The sequence below is a fragment of the Phycodurus eques genome, chromosome 14 (assembly GCF_024500275.1).
Source record: "Phycodurus eques isolate BA_2022a chromosome 14, UOR_Pequ_1.1, whole genome shotgun sequence".
In the NCBI taxonomy this organism is placed as follows: domain Eukaryota; kingdom Metazoa; phylum Chordata; class Actinopteri; order Syngnathiformes; family Syngnathidae; genus Phycodurus; species Phycodurus eques.
In genome coordinates this window covers 4,219,807-4,232,500 of record NC_084538.1, presented here as the reverse complement: position 1 = coordinate 4,232,500, position 12,694 = coordinate 4,219,807, and the positions used below count along the sequence as shown (strand labels likewise).

General features: G+C 44.7%; 2 protein-coding genes across 7 annotated transcripts in view; one reads left to right on the top strand and one right to left on the bottom strand.

The window, feature by feature from the left end:
• acvr1l (activin A receptor, type 1 like) overlaps nt 1–6,717 on the top strand; it is a 7,081-nt gene extending 364 nt beyond the window's left edge. Inside the window, exons 2-10 of the mRNA XM_061695480.1 lie at nt 966–1,049; nt 2,077–2,328; nt 2,819–3,030; nt 3,107–3,206; nt 3,787–3,933; nt 4,051–4,326; nt 4,994–5,191; nt 5,274–5,404; nt 5,875–6,717. Coding sequence (XP_061551464.1) covers nt 977–1,049; nt 2,077–2,328; nt 2,819–3,030; nt 3,107–3,206; nt 3,787–3,933; nt 4,051–4,326; nt 4,994–5,191; nt 5,274–5,404; nt 5,875–6,006 — 1,521 coding nt within the window. The 5' untranslated portion in view covers nt 966–976 and the 3' untranslated portion in view covers nt 6,007–6,717. The remainder of the gene's footprint in view (nt 1–965; nt 1,050–2,076; nt 2,329–2,818; nt 3,031–3,106; nt 3,207–3,786; nt 3,934–4,050; nt 4,327–4,993; nt 5,192–5,273; nt 5,405–5,874) is intronic.
• On the bottom strand, nt 2,870–12,542 carry d2hgdh (D-2-hydroxyglutarate dehydrogenase). Of its 6 annotated transcripts, none has more exons than XM_061695479.1 (17): nt 12,408–12,542; nt 12,194–12,296; nt 11,842–12,063; nt 10,806–10,863; nt 10,597–10,736; nt 9,866–10,059; nt 9,454–9,622; nt 9,222–9,365; nt 8,470–8,612; nt 7,852–8,017; nt 7,154–7,460; nt 6,076–6,159; nt 5,844–5,982; nt 5,253–5,599; nt 4,881–5,157; nt 4,006–4,268; nt 2,870–3,911 (listed from the first exon to the last, which is right to left on the bottom strand). In XM_061695479.1, the coding sequence occupies exons 2-11, from the start codon at nt 12,255–12,257 to the stop codon at nt 7,198–7,200; spliced, it is 1,563 nt and encodes a 520-aa protein (XP_061551463.1). In that variant the 5' UTR covers nt 12,258–12,296; nt 12,408–12,542; the 3' UTR covers nt 2,870–3,911; nt 4,006–4,268; nt 4,881–5,157; nt 5,253–5,599; nt 5,844–5,982; nt 6,076–6,159; nt 7,154–7,197. The 6 variants fall into 6 exon arrangements, with proteins under 6 accessions (XP_061551463.1, XP_061551462.1, XP_061551458.1 ...); XM_061695478.1 differs by having other exon boundaries at nt 4,910–5,157; XM_061695474.1 differs by having other exon boundaries at nt 4,006–5,157; nt 5,253–5,426; nt 5,547–5,599.
• Between the last annotated feature and the right edge of the window lie 152 nt (nt 12,543–12,694).

Genomic DNA, 12,694 nt, shown 5'->3' with positions numbered 1-12,694 from the left:
AATAAGTGGCAAAGTATTTGGATGAGGCCATTAATGTAAAACAACCTCATGTGAAACTGTAATTACGGAGGTAACTAAATGTAAGAATGTCAGTATCAGAGTAACCTGAGGGCCCCCTTTATATATATATATATATATATATATATATATATATATATATATATATATATATATATATATATATATATATAATTATTATTAGTAGTAGTAGTATTCCCAATTGGGGTGGGTTCTCACCCAGGGTAAAATGCATGCCCTATAGGGTTTAAGTCTGGAAATGGACTTGACCAGTCTAAAACCTCCCACTTCTTGCCCCTGATGAATTCCTTTTTTGTTTTCAGCACACTGTTTTGAGTTATAACAAGGGGTCCACTCCTCCATTGACGACGGAGTCCCGTTCTTACAGTGGCGGCACATTTGTACGCCGAGTGTATGACTAATCCAGACTAATGCATAGTAGTAAAGTCATAGTTGCAGTCAATATGAAAAATGCTTTGAGGCCAAAAATGTGAGACAATATAAGACTATGAGAAGAAGAATACATACAAATAATAACAAATAAAAATATTAGAAAAAACTACACAAACATTACAGCAATGTTAGAAACTATACAAAATATTAGACATCATATCGAACAGTCAAATGAAAAACACTCTGGCAGTAAGTGCCACGTATTTGTACGCTTCCCAGCAAACTAGTTCATCGCACACCGTCCGAAACGTCATATGCGTGTACCGTCATAAACAGAGGTATTTTCCTGTATTTATAAAGGATGCTGCTATTTAGCTACGTTAACGAGCGTGCTAAGTAACTCGAGGCTGTTTGACAAAGCGCACACGTCGTGTTCTGCCCACTTTTAAATGCAATTAGGAGATGTTGGCAAACATCAGGAGGCGTAAATGCAATTATCCTCTTTGCAAGCATCTGCTTCATGTATTTACTGTACCGTTTCCTCCCTGCTTCAGCGCACTGAACCATGGCTGCGAGGAGCGTCCGCGTCCTGCTGCTGCTCTCCCTGTGGGCCCGGCCCACATCAGCGGAGAGCTCAGGTACTGGCCAACACCATTTTTGTCTTCACTCTGACATTAAAGTGCAACGGAGCGTCCCAATTTATTGGGCTACCGAAAATAGGAAATTGTCAAGGGGAAAATGTTAATAACCCCCTGATAGAGAAGAGACAGGACAAGCACTTTGACAATCGTGAGAGATGCAATTGAAGAAGAAAAAAAACTGGCACGCAAGGAGACAGACAATTCACACACAACCAGGATGGCAGTTTTTAATTTCTCCGTAGGTGCGGTCATATACACACACATGAACAAGCAATTCATCATTTGCCTCATGCAACTGTATTTGTTTACAGAGAAACCTAGTGGCTGGAGCGCGAGGCAGTTACACTTCCTGTGGTTTACCTAATATATTCCGTGTGGGAACCTAGTATGCCTCTGTACTGTACTGGAAAAATCTAAATACGAATCCATGTCATTTTTTTTTTTTTTACAAGCTATCTGCGAGCCACTTTTGGGTCCCGACCCACCAGTTGAGAATCACTGCTTTCAGCGACAGATATTTAAACACAGATGGTGGAGCAACACATCTAGACAGCTAATATAATACCGGCTTATATTCTTTATCCTCGTTGAAAAATTATTATTATTACAGCATCTTACTTGTCACGGAATAATGAATTATTATCTCAAGTCACCACTGTATAATAATATCAGAGAGAGAGTCTACGTTCCTACTGAAAAGCTACGAGATCATTATTAAAATAGATGTTATAAGTGCAAAGGCACATATTTTCCCAACGGAAACTAATAGGGATACGTGCAGAAAAACGACAAAGAAAAACCTGTGCAAGTTGGCAAACCTTTGATGCTTGTTGAGCTGAGGTCTCACAAGACGGCAGTCCGTCTTTTGGATTGTGTGTCGCAGAAAAAGCCAAAGAAAAAGCCCGCGACGCCGCCCCGTCTCTTGGAATACGCGTCGCAGACAAATCCAAATAAAAAGCCGAGCAAACCCCCGGAGTACTTAGCTGACGAGCCCCGTGTGTGACGTCTGCGTTTCCCCCGTCAGAAGGTCAGCTGCTGTGCCTTTGCGACAGTCCCAAGTGCCTGCAGGAGCAGTGTCGCGGCACGCGCTGCTTCTCGTCCGTGCGGGTGGGGTCCGGCGGCGTGGTGTTCGAGCGCGGCTGCCTGGAGGGTCCCAAGAAGACGCGGCTGCACTGCTCCACGGCGCCCTCCTCCCACCAGGCCATCCGCTGCTGCTCGCGCCACCTGTGCAACGGCAACACCACCAGGAGCGCCGTCATGGCATTGCTGCCTTCAGGTACCGAAACCAAACCCTCGCCGTCCAACTTTTTCTATAGATTTATTTGTACAAAAGCTTTTTCAAAATATTATATAGTGCATTCATGCATTAAATAATACAAATACTTTCTCGTGTATAATATGCATTTTTTGCTAACATTTTCCATTCAAAAATCGAGGGTTCGTATTATACATAGGTGTAAGAAAAATGCCAAAACTAGTCAGCATTGACCTGGCGAAAACCAACGCACCAAAAACTTCTCTGCTACTCCCTCTGAAAATTAAGTCATCTGTAAACCATGTGTTTTTAATGGTAATATAAGATGAGTTAGAAATAATATGTAAGTGTTTTGGGATCATATCTTGGGGTATATTTAGGTTTTAAACAATTAATATACTGTAGGCAATTCTAAATAACTAGGGAGGGCACCAATTAACCGCAGCTTTGTGGGGCACAAAGCTACCGGTAAAACCACCTCTACTTGTTTCTCACCCCGCCAATGGCGTAGCTCCGCAGGGCGAGCCGGTGGGGTACGGCGTGGGCACGCTGGCTCTCCTGGCGCTGGGCCCGACGGCGGCGCTGGCGTTGCTGTCGGCGGCGTCGGCGCTGGCCTGCAGGAGGCTCCACCGCGGACGCCTGCGCAGGCTGCAGGAGTTCGACACAGAGCAGGGCGCCGTGGACGGACTCATCACCTCCAACGTGGGGGACAGCACTTTAGCCGTAAGAACAACGGGAAGTTGCCACAAACTAATAAGCTGTACACCTCTGACTAAACGGGTCTGTCTTGGCTTTCAAGGACCTCCTGGACCATTCGTGCACATCAGGAAGTGGGTCGGGCCTTCCTTTCCTTGTTCAGAGGACTGTTGCCAGGCAGATTAGTCTGATGGAGTGTGTAGGTGAGTTGGGACAGCACCACATGGACTCAAAATGCAAGCACGAACGGAGACCACTTGGTTTTAGACACTGACAAAAAGAAATTTGAGTATCCAGATTTGATTACAAGTAATCAGAAATCACTCAGTAGCGTCGAAAGTTAAATTAATAAATAAATAGCCCCCAACACCAGTTTCATTGATCAACACGAAATTGGGTGGACATGTCTATCGTATCAGGACGAACGAAAAAGTCTAAAAGGACCCATGCACAAAATTGAAGAGGAAGTCAGACGTTTTGGGTGAATCCCAGGGTGAACTCCAACTACATACACAAATGAATTGGAAGCAGGTATCCATTGTGAAGCTCTTTAGTCTGAACAAGGTCTCAAAAGTTTGATCATTTTGAGGATTCGCCCTGAAAAATGGGGGCGCATTTACCTCTGCTTCCAGCTTGTATTTTCCTTTCGATTTCAGTCCACGCACACACGGTATTCCATCTTTTCCTCCATTCGCCATTGTTCTAGCGCCTTTTGCACAAAGGATATCCTTTGCCGATGTTGACTTTCCCGCCTGTTAATACTTGGATGTGCGTCTGTCTCAGGCAAGGGACGGTACGGCGAGGTGTGGCGAGGCCAGTGGCAGGGCGAGAACGTGGCTGTCAAGATCTTCTCCTCCAGGGACGAAAAGTCCTGGTTCCGAGAGACCGAGATCTACAACACTGTTCTCCTGAGACATGAAAATATCCTGGGTGGGCTCCTACATCAAATCAAATGTATCATTGTGTGGAAAGTTGATTTTTGAAACAAGTGTTTTGAGTTACCAGCTTGATCAAGGAATGACGATGAGATGTTTTTCAACGTTGCAGGCTTCATGGCATCCGACATGACGTCGCGCAACTCCAGCACGCAGCTGTGGCTGATCACACACTACCACGAGAACGGCTCTCTGTACGACTACCTTCAGCGCGTCGCCGTGGAGACGTGCGAGGGCCTGGGCATGGCGGCGTCGGCGGCCAGCGGCCTGGTGCACCTGCACACCGAGATCTTGGGCACCGAGGGCAAGCCGGCCATCGCGCACCGCGACCTGAAGAGCAAGAACATCCTGGTGACCAAGGAGCTGCGCTGCTGCATCGCCGACCTGGGTGAGCGGGCACAGAGAAAATCGCTTTCCCATCGAAGGGTATTGTGCGGTTTGGTTGGCTACGGTACGGTCTGCCTGCTGGAACGCAACTGGTATTTTGAAAAAACAAAACAAAACTGAAAGTTTGGCTGGTCAGACATTTCAGGACCGTTTTCAATGGAAACACCAAAGTTTGTGGCCCAAACGGGACCAAAGCGTACTGCTTAGTGGAAACATTTTCAAAGCTTGCCTTGAATTCAATTCCTACGGCGTGTCTAAAGTAAGACAGTACACGTCGGACCTTTTGGGACACGAGTTATAGAGAAACAGAAAAATGTATACTATACCAAATTCAACTGAAATTGTACTGCTCGGTGGACACACAGCTGGATATATATTTTTAGATATTTCATTTTAAAAGTCGCATGCTTCCCCTTCCCACCTTATAGACTTATTTACAATTCTGTCGACCAAAAACAACCTCTTCAGATAATTCTACTACATGTTAGTACCCAATCGACAATGGAAACGCAAAGATATTGCTTACCAAACCGCTTTGTGTAGTTGAAACTTAACTTTGTATCACAACTATGTCGGCCTTTCACCTCGTGTCCATCAAGTGGTCTGCTCCCCTGGTGCGCTTCTCTCCTTGCTGTCCAATTTGGCTGTATGTTCTGTGCGCGTTTCAGGTCTGGCGGTGACGCACTCCCAGGCTGATAACCTGCTGGACGTGGGTAACAACCCCAAAGTGGGCACCAAGCGCTACATGGCCCCCGAGGTGCTGGACGAGAGCATACAGGCGGGGTGCTTCGACGCCTTCAAGCGGGTGGACATCTGGGCCTTCGGGCTAGTGCTGTGGGAGATAGCAAGACGAACGTACAGCAACGGTGAAAGAACTGGACGGCATTTGTTTTTCTTCCGAGCCCGTGTTGGTCGCCGTGGATTAACCTTCAGCTCGTCTCCCTACAGGTATCGTAGAAGAGTACAAGCCTCCGTTCTACGACCAGGTGCCAAACGACCCGAGCTTCGAGGACATGAGGAAGGTGGTGTGCGTGGAGCAGCAGAGGCCCTTCGTTCCCAATCGCTGGTTCTCCGATCCGGTACGTACTCACGGAGAGACCCCTTATGCGACAAGGGATCGAAAAATAATACAGTACAGTATATGAGGAGCCTCAAAACGTTGTTTCCCGATAAAAACACAAAGGGTTGCAGCGTGTCGACAGATGTGCGACAGGTAGTCACCGACTGTAATTGGTTTGCAATTCTTCAGTTCGGTCGTGGCGCTTGGGTTCATCCTGAAATTTCATCAGAAAATCTTTAACTTTTTGTGAGTAGTGTATTACATGTGCACAAAATTGCTAATTTTGGGACACGGAATAGGTATAACGTGCAGAAAATATGAGTTTAAATTAGCTTTTTCTTTATTTCATGGACATTTATGGCCACAAATTAGCATTATATGTGCATATAAAATGTATAAACTGTCGATTACATTTTAAAATATATATATATATTTCATGTCTGGTGTTCAGTACATACTCGACTTCAACTTTTCTTCTTCTTGGATTAGACCCTGTCTTCTCTGGTGAAGCTGATGAAAGAGTGTTGGTACCAGAACCCGTCCGCCCGGCTGACAGCGCTGCGCATCAAGAAGACGCTGGATAAGATTCACAGCTCCCTGGACAAGGTGAAGGATTCGTGAGAGAGGGGCCGCTCGAGACGTCTTCCTTTTCAATCCTGTGGTGGCCTTCCGCAGACTTTTGGTACTGACCCACACGGTGGACTGTGGACTTCTTAAATGTCTTCAATTGTGGCCGCAGACGATCGACAAGCAAATAGCAGAAGATGCTAAACGCTACCACACACACAAAAAAAACAAAAACAAATGTAAAAGTCGCAAAAGGAACACAGCCAAATAGACTTGCAATGTTCTGGTGTAATTAATCTTCTAGGTCACTACTTTAGGTTGGAGTGGACACAATTATATCCACTGAACTGGTCGTGGACTCAGGAGAAAATCCACATCTTATCCCTGCCGTTCCACAAGTCTAAAAAGTAGCCGCTCGGAAACAAGGAATTCATCCTTAGATTATCTCACCGACGGGAAAGAAAAGCGGAGGAATAGTTGTTTACACTAGTAACTTAAGCATACGGGTGGGCATGTTACTGTACTTCGAGCCACATCTGCACGTTACTCCTTCATACCTCCCGTTACTTGGCCATCTGAGGAACAAAAAATAAATAAATACCACGACGTCACCAGTCGTAATCTTTTTATTGATGCCGTCAAGTTGCCTCGAGGTGTGCGGTTACAGGTGAATGTGCTCACAAATGTTGGTTTTGTTTTGGAAATAAGAAATAAAAGCAGCTTTGTCTTTTTTAATATGTAATAAAACATTTACTGCACTCGTGACATTTGACTCATTTGTCTGTACTTTCACCATGTGGTAAAATGTTCAAACGGTGGCCTCAACTCGATGAGACGCCGTGCATCAATCAGCTAGTGCGTCATCCTCTTGTATACGATAAACACCTCACCTTTAAGTAAATGCTCCCTTCCCCCCCCCACCCCACACTTTTCAAATGTGGCGCGGTTTACGTCGTTTTACACGGCGCGCACCGTCACCAGGGCCGATGCCGCAGTAGAGGGCAAAGAAGAATGCTTTTCCAGGAATAATCAGCTCCCTATTTCAAACACTGCGTCCGGGATTTGGTGGGTGAGAAAAAAAAAAGTTAAAGATTTGTGAGAGACAGTATTTTTTATTTGAATACATATTGTAATTTTAATATTTGTGGAAAAAAATATACACGAAAATACGCTAGTCTATGTATAATTAGTCTCATATTACCTTGGCTTGCTTTGAAGGAGTTCTCTCAAAGTGCAGCGCTGCAATCACTGCAATCTGTCCGGTAAAGTCTTGTACGGGTTGAGGATGCCGCGAGGGTCCAGCATGCCCTTGATGCCCGCCATGACCGCCACCGCGCGGGCGGGCTTGCTGTAGTAGATGTAGTTCCTCTTCTTGAGTCCCAGTCCGTGTTCGGCGCTCACGCTGCCTCGCCGGGCGCACGTCCAATCGTACACGAACGGCTCGATGGCGGCCAGCAGAGCGGCGTCTCTGGTGGGAGAAGTGATGTTCAGGTGGAGGTTCCCGTCTCCTACAGGACGGCGGAGGAGAAAAGTATGGAGAGTAATTTCCACAAAATGAACATCATTCCTCAAGTTGATGCCTCGTAACTAAACAAGTTCATTGCGCTATATTAAAGAGACAGAATGCCCCTTCCCTCTCACTGACATCATCCACTTATGAAAAATAAATGCACCTTTTTCCAATCGGGAAAATAAATGGGTCGTAGCTATAACTGTCAATTCTATTGTTCACCCATTTAGTCGCTGACCAAAACAGCAGCATAAAGCACATCAACAATCTAACTGTGGAGTCTTTGCGCATGTTAACACCTCCATTCTCGTTTAAATTTTTTGAAACTCCAGCTTTCAAGTGGAAGTGCAAGTCTACATTTATATTTTCAAAGTCTTTCCATCTCTCACCCACGTGTCCGTATCCTATCACGCTCTTGGCCCGGCCCCCAAGGCGGGCCCTCATGTCGGTCACCAGCTGGTAGATGGTCTCCACGGGGAGCGACACGTCGTACTTGAAGTTGAAGCCATCGTGCGTCAGCGCCTCGGGGACGCGCTCGCGCAGCGACCACAGAGCCTACGCCAGGAAAGAATTATTATTATTATTATTTTTTTAAATATAATTTTACCCCCACAAATAAATTACACTAAATGGCGCTATGCCGACTCCTCCTGCTTCAGTATAGTACATATTGTAAAAGTACTATTAAGTTAACTACAAGCACACTGCTCATGTTTTTCTGTGAATTCCAAGTTTTAATTCAATGGACATCATCTGCGTCTACTTCTCAGCGCTTACTTTCTTAGGATCCATGCTTAGACAAAAGACATTTTGCAAAATATCAGCACAAAAAAAGAAAAAGAAAAACAAAGATAACTGAACTGATGGTGGCCGGATGTTATGAAGTTCGCTGCCGCCATCTAGTGGCGGGATGCTTAAAGCTCACTCATATGTGAAATGTTTGCTCGCAACGCAAAACGCGAAAAAAGTTGACCTCGAAAAACTCGTAAGTCCAGGTATCCCCGCACCTTAGTTTTGGACTCTTCCGTCGCCAGCGTCCCGTCGGTGACCAGCGATGATGTCATGGCCTCCTCCAAGAAGTTGTGGAGCTTCTCCTCGTCGTGTCGCGGGTCCGAGCCCGACGTTTCTATCACCACGTAGAAGGGACAATCTACAGTTTGAAATAAAAATCTGATTAATGGATTAATTGGAAACTAATCGACAGATTAATCAATTATGAAAATAATCATAAGTGGCAGCCCTACCAACAATATAACAATACTCACAGCCATATATATTCTCTATCGTCCATGAAAAAAATTACTAATATTACAACATCTCACTGAGTCACTGATTAGTAGAGTATTCTTTTTCATTTGTGTCTGCATGATTGTATTATACTGCCTCCCAGTGGGCAAGGCGGGCACACCAGTAGAGCAGCACACTGAAATGAATTGCAGCATTAAATCACGATGTACAAACTCAAATTATTCGCATTCTATTTAATTATTTTATTACTCTATTTTTTTTATGAAGTACAATATTAGAGTGCTATCTTTCCCTTTAAAAATAATAATAAAAAAATAAAAATCAGTTTTTAAAAACAGGCTGGGACGGATTAATGGCCTTTGTATTCATTTCAATGAAGAAAGATGATTTGAAACGTGAATGTTTTGAGTTACGAGCATGGTCACAGACCAAAATGAACTTGTATCTCAATGCACTGCTGTCTATTAGGGGCAAAGGTGTTAATTTTCGGAGCGACTGTTGCTGCGCCTACCACAGATGGGGTTGTCCAGCTTGAGGTGAGTGCTTAGCAGCCGCATGCATTCGCTGTCCAGGAACTCAAAGGCCGACAGGATTTCTCCCAGCATGCCTTTGCACAGCCGAAAGGTTTTCAGAAGCTGTTCAAATGTTTCACAACCTACAAGGACAAACCAGGTTTTTTGTTTTTTTTCAAGTTTAGTATAGTTGTTTTTTTTAACAGCTAACACAAATGCGACAGGGCCTACCCAGGAACATAACATGGACAGATTTGGGCTTGCGAGGACAAAGGACGGACACGGCGGTGATGACGCCCAGCGTGCCTTCGGAGCCGATGAAGAGCTGCTTGAGGTCGTAGCCCGTGTTGTCCTTCCTCAGGGTGGACAAGCAGTCCAGCACCTGACCGTCGGCCAACACCTAGACCGCATTACGACAATGACAACATAATGTTTTTTTGGGGGGTTGGGGGAAGATTTTTTGCAAATTTATTACAAATAAAACAATTAATGTGGACAGAAGTGAAAAGTGAAGCATTGTGAAATTGTTCACAATGCTTCAGTTTTGGAATGTGAACTAATTTCCGTTTGGGTAATGGGCAAAACGGGCCAAAGGCAGGCGTGCCATACTTTCCCGACGCTCCCGGTGGATTAATGAACTCACCGCTTCCACGCCCAGAACGTTGCCGTGCAGGGAGCCGTACCGCAGCAGCCGCAAACCCCCCGCGTTGGTGGCCACGTTGCCCCCGATGTGGCAGCTGCCCTTGGCGCCCAGGTCCAGGGGCATAATGTGGTCCTGCTGCTCCAGGTAGACGGACAAGTGCTCCAGGACACAACCCGCCTGGCAGGTCAGGACCCCTAGAAAGTGAATAAATAAATACACTTAGCTCTGCAGTCATAATATTAGGTACGCCTCATTACTAACGTATTGTAATGCCCCCTGCAGGTAGTCGAGGGTAGGCACAGCCGCCGGTGAACCGTCAATCGCTTCACTGGAAAAAACTGTACGAAAAAAAACTTGTAACGGAAACATGCATACGAGACAGATATAACGTGTATGAAATTATACACACAGAAGAGTAGCTAACCCTAACCCTGCATACAGGGGCATTTTATTTTTAAAACGCCACTTGCAGCTTTACAGATGCCACATCTGCTCTACAATGCGTTGTACTGACATCTACAGGCTACACAGTGTGATCATAGTAAAGGTTATTACCGCCAATATTTTTTTTTCGAAGGGTACAACTGTATTTGAGGTGTGGCTTTGATTAATCAGTCCCTTTTTTTTTTTTTTTTTTTTTTTTAAATCAATTACAACGGTTAGCTAAGGCCATTATTATTTGAGGAGTTTATGGGGAAGCCTTAGGAATTCTTTACTGTATGGACACTGACCGGAAACGCTGTCAAAGCTCAGGACGTTGTTCATGAGAGCGGTGGAGAGGACGATCTCGTCGTACACGGGAACGCTGCCGCCGACCAGCCCGGTGTTGCCGCCTTGTGTGTTCACCGCCAGGTTACGGCCGTTACAGTAGCTACAGCAAAGGGAGAAATGATGTCATTAGAAAATGTCCGTTAACCACTGAACTCCATTTGTTCCGTACCTGAGAATATGAGAGACTTCCTGTGTTGTCTGAGGTCTCAGCAACACCTCACTGGAACCTGCAGGAGACGTGCAGACATCACTGATATAAACATTTGCCGACAATTGGGCTCGACGATTAAATCGGTTTGAATGAAAATTGATTTTTATCGATTAATTGGAATTTATTTGTCAGGCAAGTTTTCTAGTGCACCCCACGGCTGACGTGCGCTGCTTACACTAACAACACGGCTGCGAACAGAGAGGCGCTAGTTTACAATATATACAGTATATAAATATACATCGGTTAAGTATATAACAATGTTTGTTGTGTCTGAATTTGTGTATTTCTGCTGCCATTGTAAATGAGAATCTGGTCTCTATTGCTGTTCTCTATATTACATTACCTTGATAAATCAAGGTTCAATAAATAAATACATACATGAATAAAAACAAAAGCAGTCAATGTTGCCAACTTAGCGATTTGGTTGCTATCTTTTGTGACTTTTCCCAAAAGTGCTGAGCAACTTGAATTCTCATTATTTAATGTTTTCCGAAAACAAGGAAAAAACCCGCAACAAATTCAACCAACAAACGTCCAGTTGCCTCGATTCAACATTTACGGATTACCGCATATTGGCATTTTTTTTTAATTGATATTGTGACAGTAAGTTAAAAACGACTGAGGCAATTATGCTATTTCGCTAACAATATGGACCAGCCCAGTCAAGCAGTTTGAGGGCTCATTTCACAACGTTACATTGTTGAACATTAAATATAATAACACATTTTTAGTTATCCTGTTCACGTACATGTTTTGACAATGGGGACATTTTTTTTCCCCCTAGAGGAAGCACTTTATTTTCACATGATCTGTCACGGAGGGGGGAAAAAAAGTTTTAATACATAAAAATATAAAACAATAAATCACACCTATATCTGTTGAAGCTGATTCAAGTTACTGCTGAGGACAAAACTTGCTGGGGGAAAAAAACTGTTTCAAAGCTTGTTTGTTAGGACAAATAAATCAAATCTCAGAAAGGAACAATCGAAATCACCTCTGACAGATTTGAGCCAGTCCACATTACACGACTCCAACAGGTCAGGGTCAGTAATGGTTCTGCCGGGCAGAATCCTCTGAAAGAAGTCCAAGTCCTCCTGGGTCACTGTGGAAAAAGGCAGCCTTTCTGGCACTGCCGTCGGCGGGGACTTCTTGGTGACGTTGCCCTCGTCGTGGAGCCTCCTCCCACAGGCCACACCGTGACGCAAGACGGTGGGGTCTGGAGGGGGCAAAAGTATGATGGAATTAAGAAAATAAATTATAAACCATCCTATTAGGAATATTTTACTGGAATGACTGACTTATTTGTATTGTCAATTTCAATTTATTTAAAAAAATAAAAATCTCACCTGTTGATGTATACAAGCCGAGGATGCTCAAGGGCCGTTTGAGGGCCGTCCTCAGTCGGAGCATGACTGCCACGACAAGCTGGATGGATGACAATATGACGACCTGTCAATAAAAATTGTTCCATTATGCATTTCTGATACCTTAGCTCAACAACCAGCTAGCTAGCTTGACACATTGTTTCAAAAGTCGTCAGCTGGCAACTATTAAACTTACGGCAAAAGTTCGTAAATTAGCCGCGTGACACCGCACATCCAACTATTACCGAGCGGCGAACATTATTCGAGTGTAAATGAACAATTGAAGAAGGTTAATGTAACGTCGTTTAGTTGCGAAGGGGCGAGGAGCAAGTGTTTGGTGAGGGGGTTACAAGGTGACAAGCACGATAACGGACCAATCAGCTGTCGCGTTGAGCTAAAATAGGCGTGACTATGTGGCAACGTACGGCCAATGGCAGTAGCGGGAGGGGGGAAAAAAAAGTCAAGCGGTGTCTCTGGGGGAAG